Source organism: Rhea americana, unplaced genomic scaffold (genome assembly GCF_003343005.1).
Source record: "Rhea americana isolate MKP2758 unplaced genomic scaffold, rheAme1 scaffold_41, whole genome shotgun sequence".
Taxonomy (NCBI): domain Eukaryota; kingdom Metazoa; phylum Chordata; class Aves; order Rheiformes; family Rheidae; genus Rhea; species Rhea americana.
The window spans coordinates 940,148-946,147 of NW_028186546.1; the positions used below are offsets into that span (position 1 = coordinate 940,148).

At 35.2% G+C, this 6,000-nt stretch overlaps 1 protein-coding gene across 1 annotated transcript in view; it reads left to right on the forward strand.

Annotated features, from left to right (window-relative positions):
- The window catches only part of DNAAF9 (dynein axonemal assembly factor 9), an 85,906-nt gene that overhangs the window by 34,600 nt on the left and 45,306 nt on the right, over positions 1-6,000 (forward strand). Inside the window, exons 10-13 of the mRNA XM_085314598.1 lie at positions 1,004-1,102; positions 1,719-1,774; positions 2,954-3,089; positions 4,675-4,756. Of these exons, the coding sequence (XP_085170724.1) occupies positions 1,004-1,102; positions 1,719-1,774; positions 2,954-3,089; positions 4,675-4,756 (373 nt within the window). The remainder of the gene's footprint in view (positions 1-1,003; positions 1,103-1,718; positions 1,775-2,953; positions 3,090-4,674; positions 4,757-6,000) is intronic.

A 6,000-nucleotide genomic window follows, 5' to 3' on the forward strand; every position in this document is an offset into this window, starting at 1 on the left:
CTTGCAAGATTTCATCAGAATTCACTCTCTAAATTTTATCTATTACTATAGTAATGAAGTGGTTGAAAATAAATACTATATAATATTCRTGCAACTACTAGAATTATATTTTGCTTGTTATATATTTGAAAAAAATCCTAAAATCAGGATGTCTCTTCCAAATTAATGTGTGACAAACAGTGAAATTAATCTTGTGAACAAATTTATCTTGTGAATTTTAAGATTTTGTAGTTCTGTAAAGTTCCTTTATCAGCATGACATACTCTTTTGTTTTTGCCTCTCTCTCTCTTTTCTTTTTTTTTTTTTTTTAATTGCATACAATTCTTACCTGTGGGTCATCTTCATTTTCAGTCTCTGCTTTAGTGAGGTGTAAATGGTATTTCCTTTTCTGGAACAAAATGCATGTATGTTTGTAAAATACATACATACATACATTTTAATCAGTGCAAGTGAAGAAATGACTGTTTGCCAGTTGAACATCATGAACTTCCCAAACTCCCTGCTCTGTTCCTCATCTTCCATCCATAAGCTCATTTAATATATCTACTTCAGAACCATGTACAGATTTGGAAATAAAATTAAATCTATATATGTGCTCATTTTGAGAGTCTGATGGGAAATATGAGATCCAGGTTATGAATGATCTCAAAACAGTGTGCTTTCTTAGATTAAAAGCAGTTAGTGGGTGGAAGGCACTGTTCATTTTTCTGCATCTTCTGAAAAAAAGCAATCAAAAAAAAAAAAAAAAACCAAACAAAATACCCTCAGCCACTTCCCCCTGGATGACCTTAACTTTTATAATATGTTTTCTTTTGTTTACTTTCTTACTGTCTCAGTGGTCAAGTAGTATTTTATACTGCATAGTGGAATGTAAGCTATATTATTGCAATATAGCTAATGTTTAATATAAGTTCATTGAGTAACATGACTGTGATTTTTTTTTTTCTCTCTCTCTGGTATAATGCATGCTGTAATGAATACACATTGAATATTTTTCTTCCAGGATTTAATGACTTTTGAACACCAGTGGACCAGCTTTTTTGCTAATTTTGATACTGAAATTCCTTTCATTCTGGAACTATCAGAATCTCAGGCGGGGGAGGTACGTTTACTTGAGAAGATCTTTGAAATGCCAGTGTCCTCCTTGCAGAAGTAGTAATAAATACTCAGCATAAGTAATAGTAAGCTACAAGTATCAATTATACTTATGATAGTAAAATACTAATAATAGTAATAAGTGTTCAGCATTTTATCCCCCTTCCTATCCCAGCTCTCTTTTCATGTTTGAGGAATAGAATCCTAATTTTAAAGTTTTTTAAAATTGACAACCCACCTTACTTAGTGCACRTTGTGACAGCTTTGGACTGCCTGTTACATCTCAAGGTTAAGTGTTTGTTCACCGATAATGAAACTTAGTTGTTTTATGTGTGCACAAGAAATCCCTATTTGTAGGTGGATCTAATCTCATTTTGATGGTAGCTTCTGTGCGTGCATTTCCTGACAAGCTGAGGTTGCAATCATCAAGTTTCAAACATTATTGCTGATAACATAGAGAATAAGGTAAAAATAGTACAGACTAACAGTGTTTGAGTTTGTTTCTGGAAGTTCATAATAGTTTTGAGGGCTGAGGAGTTTTCAGACTTATTCTTAATGATGGTGATAGCTCACACTGTCCTTTCATATGCTAGTTAATCAGAATGTGTTTTTCTCCTTTGCAGCCTTTCAGAAGTTATTTCAGTCATGGAATGATTTCGAGCCATATAACAGATAACAGGTATTACTTATCACTTCACTGTGAAACTGTGATCTCACTTATATCTCTGTGTTATTTCTGTATCTGATGTCATCAGAATGCTTATAATTTCCTTTGGGACCAATTCAATATATTGGATCCCATCTTTGTGTATATAAAGTACCACACAGAGCCGCTGGTCAACATTTTCATGAGCTTTGATGCTGCAGTTTCATTACATGCGTAACGTTGATATACTTGAAATTGTTGATATTGTGCGTTCTAATATGATCAAAGTCTTTGTGCTCATGTGTTTAAATTTGGCCACAAGTTTAATAAACTAGGATAGCCCTTTTTGAAAACCTGACTGTATGTTTCATGTTATTCAAAAGCAATCATAATATGAAAGTTGAAGTCAGTATACTTTTGTGTGTCACAGTACCCACAAGATAAATGCTTAAAATTGGAGCAGTTAAAAAATAGATCTTAAGTTATTGAACACAAGTCACCTTTATTTTGGCACAGAATCTTAAGTGAGAGGGGAAGGCTGGTTGTCATATCAGGCAAAAGCAAGCATTCTACTATTTTGAGCTGAATAAAGGTTGCTTAGCTACTTAAATGTCTCTGTAGATTATTTGGAAATACACAGTGAAGTTCAGTGTCCTTTATTGTTTTCAGCAAACAAGCTGTTTTCCTATCTTTCTTACAGTTAATTAAAACAAAAACCTTGACCTCGCCAGTTGAGTCTTGGGCCCAAAGCCAAAATAAAGACTACACCAGTTTGGCTTAATTCCAGTTACTTATTTCAGGGTTTTCCTTGATAAGAAATTTTAAACTACTCAACTCTTCAAGGCAATTTGCTAATTTGCGTTTTTTTTTTTTTTTTTAAAGAAAACTTCTAATAGCAAGGTCTTAAAATCCAGTCTACTGCTTATCATTTAAGAAATAGTTTTGAGATATGTTTTTGTATACAAAAAAAATTGGAACCTTTTGAATCCTTTTTTTTTTTTTTTAAGTGTGGAACTTGATCTAGTCAATGAAGTTTTCTATGGCTTCAGTCTGTGCATCTGTGTTTTGGTGTTTTTGTGTTTTTTTTTATTTTTGACCTTTTTTTCTAGTGAAAAATTCAATAGGTATTCCATCAGGCTTGAAATCTTCATTTCCCTTGTTATTTGTAAGTTTTCTTCTAGTGCTGTGGTGGTGATTCTTCTTTCTTCTTAGCCCTAGCCGGCAGCCTTTTGTTCTGTTCGGTAGCCACTCAACTAAGGAAAACTTGAACTCTGGTAATTTTAATTTTCCATCGGAAGGACATCTGGTTCGAAACACTGGCCTTGGTGGAAGCACTGCTAAGCATATGGTGAGAATTTTTTAAATAACTGATATTTTTAAGCAGTTCATTGTTTTTCGGATTTGTATGTCTCTCGAGAGGACTTATTTTTTCACACGTTAAATACCCAATGCTTAACATACAAAAGCATATATTAACAGCTAATCAGTCAGTTTAAGGAAAACTTCCTTTTTTTCTTTCTCGCAAACTATAATGGGTATTTATTCATGGGCTGCTGAATGATGTGATATTTTTATTCCATTTTGAAAAGACTTTTTTTAAACAACTGTGCTGCTGTAAATATGTGGTGTCGGGGAGAGGGAAATGTTTCTGATGACTGTTGATCTAGCCTTAACATGAAATCTTCCTAATGGTAGCATATGATATATTAACTATGACACATGGAATTTAGTTGAATGAGTGGTCTTTCTTAAAAAGAGAAGACACTTTTTTTTTTTTTGACAATGACTTTGTAAATGTACAAAACATTTTGAAATTTGGATACACGTATGTCTGATTCAGCAACCAAACAGTTCATGAAACTCTGAAAATTCTTCTGGTGCTCAAASAAATGTTAAGATGAAGTTGTAAGATTAACTTGTTTCCATTTTCAAGTAAAAGTTTAGTTTTAAAACATATCATGAGGTCGATGGCTTGTTGCCCTACTGCGCAGGGGACGTAACTGGGGAAGCGACCCCAGGGAATTCAGATCCTCTGGCTGGCTGGGCTGGGTGCATCAAGAAGGTAACTCGCAGCGAAGGAGGAGAGGTAGTGTGCAGATTGCATTGTGCAGTGCTCCCTGCTAGCCAAATGCCATGGGCTTCGGGAGTGTCTGTCAGTTGTGCGAGTCGTAAGTCTGGTTCTGTTGAGGAGGTGGATGTGGCTTGTCGAGTACAGGTCGTCATGGAATGAACGTATGATTGAGGGAATGATTTTGGTGATCTTGTCATGACATTTCATACATGGCTGCCTTAAGGATGGACGCATTACATGGGTCAGAAGCCCAAGAAAGGACCATATTAGCATTCCAGTGAGATCTCATCCTCCATTTGCTGCTCTAACACTATTGCTGTAAAGACACTTCCACTTTTTTCTCTTTATTAAAAATTGCAGTTAAGTCTCTTTGATACCTTTTGTAATTCAAATGATTTTTTTTTTTCTGATGCAGTATCTGCCCCATCAGTTGCCCTCAGATTCTGACACTGTTCTTAAAAAGACGGTTTATTTACAGATACAGATGGCATTGTTTTAATAGGGTGTCTTGAAAACAATAAATAAGATCAAGTGCAAGCATAGTTATGGGAAGCTGACACACTTTCTATTTCGTGAGAAGAGCAGTTGACATAGGAAGTTGAAAACATATTCTCAACACCTACACAGTTCAGAGCTCATCTTCTTCCCAAAGCTTTTGAACCATTGAAGTCAAGTCAAAATTGAGATATACCTTTGGAAACGTAAGTCACTTTTTTTTTAAAATCCAGTTGGTCCAGTGTTCTACACTTCCTGTAGTATGTCAGTTTTTAGCAAACTTAGGGGGAAACTTAGTTATTGTTAATTATTGCACCACTTTTTTGTTATTAAGATATTTTTATATCTCATTAATACTGAAAACTAGGTAGTGCAGTGTGTATCTCCAAAGGGACCTCTGGCTTGTTCAAGGACCTATTTCTTCGGAACCACTCACATTCCTTTCCTGGGTAAGTGTATTAAGAATCAAGGAGTAATTTAAGGCAGTTCTTCTCATTGATTATTTAAGATTGTATTGATTAAAATGTGGTTTTGGTTCCTTCGAGTGTTATGCCATGTAGTGTTTGTTCAGTGATAGATACTGCATAATTCTATAGCTAGTACATAAGATCTTAGCAGAACACTGTTCTGTGGCATGTCCCATAGCCTCATTTGAAAATCTGCCAGAGGTTCTCAAAGAATGATTCAGAAATATTCCTGTATTTTTTTTTATTTATTCCAGTATTTTAAGGGAAAAAAAAGTTCTACGAAGGTGGTCAAATACTGAAAAAGGTTGCCCAAGGGGTTGTGGAGCTTCTGTCTTTGGAGGTATTCAAGAGTGTATTGGACAAGCCCATGAGCAGCCTGATCTAGCTAGGCGTGCTTTGAGCAAGGCGTTGGACGAGGTGACCTCCGGCGGTCCCTTCCAACCTAAATTATTCTGTGATTTACATGATAATACTATGTTTGTTTGTTTTTTTTTTTTCTTGTGAAGTTCTTAGTTTGGCAGTATTAAGCTAACTTTAAGTGTGCAGTCGGACCAGGTGACCTTCAGAGGTCACACTAAACACAATTTCTGTGACTCTTAATTTGAATAAATTCAAAAGATTAAATAGAGGGAATTTCAAGAACTGGAGGCGTGTATGCATTGGAATGCAATGTGAACAGTGTCTGGGGGTACAGAGCTTTTACAAATAAAATACATAACATACAATGTAACATACAAATAACATACAAAGCAGTTTTTTAAAAATAGTGAAGTATTTTAGAAAGGATGGAGAAAACTTATGATTTTTTTTCCTTTTTCATCTTGCTTGTATTGAATATTAAGTTTTATAACTGTGCTCTTTCCTAATAAAAGCAAACCATGTGGAATTTTTAAAAACAATTTTCTTAGCCATTTTAAGTGGCTAAGACCACTAACCCAGTTTCCTTAGGATTACTGTGTATTTTGAAACTGTGTCCAGCTCRGAACCTATCTGAACAGAAGATGGCCAGAACCTTGGGAGCATGAGCTGGTCATGATTTTCCTGGCCATCCAATAAAGGCCTTTGCAGGAGATGGGATACAATGTGAGGGAGATGTTTAATCTGACCTACAGTAATTGTCCTTGTGGCATGCAGGTCTTAAAATCTTTGCCATAGTAAGTACTGGCAGTACTGATAAAAGTTACAGTGTGAGAGATGGGGCTTTTCTTGGTTTTGTTTGTTTGGGG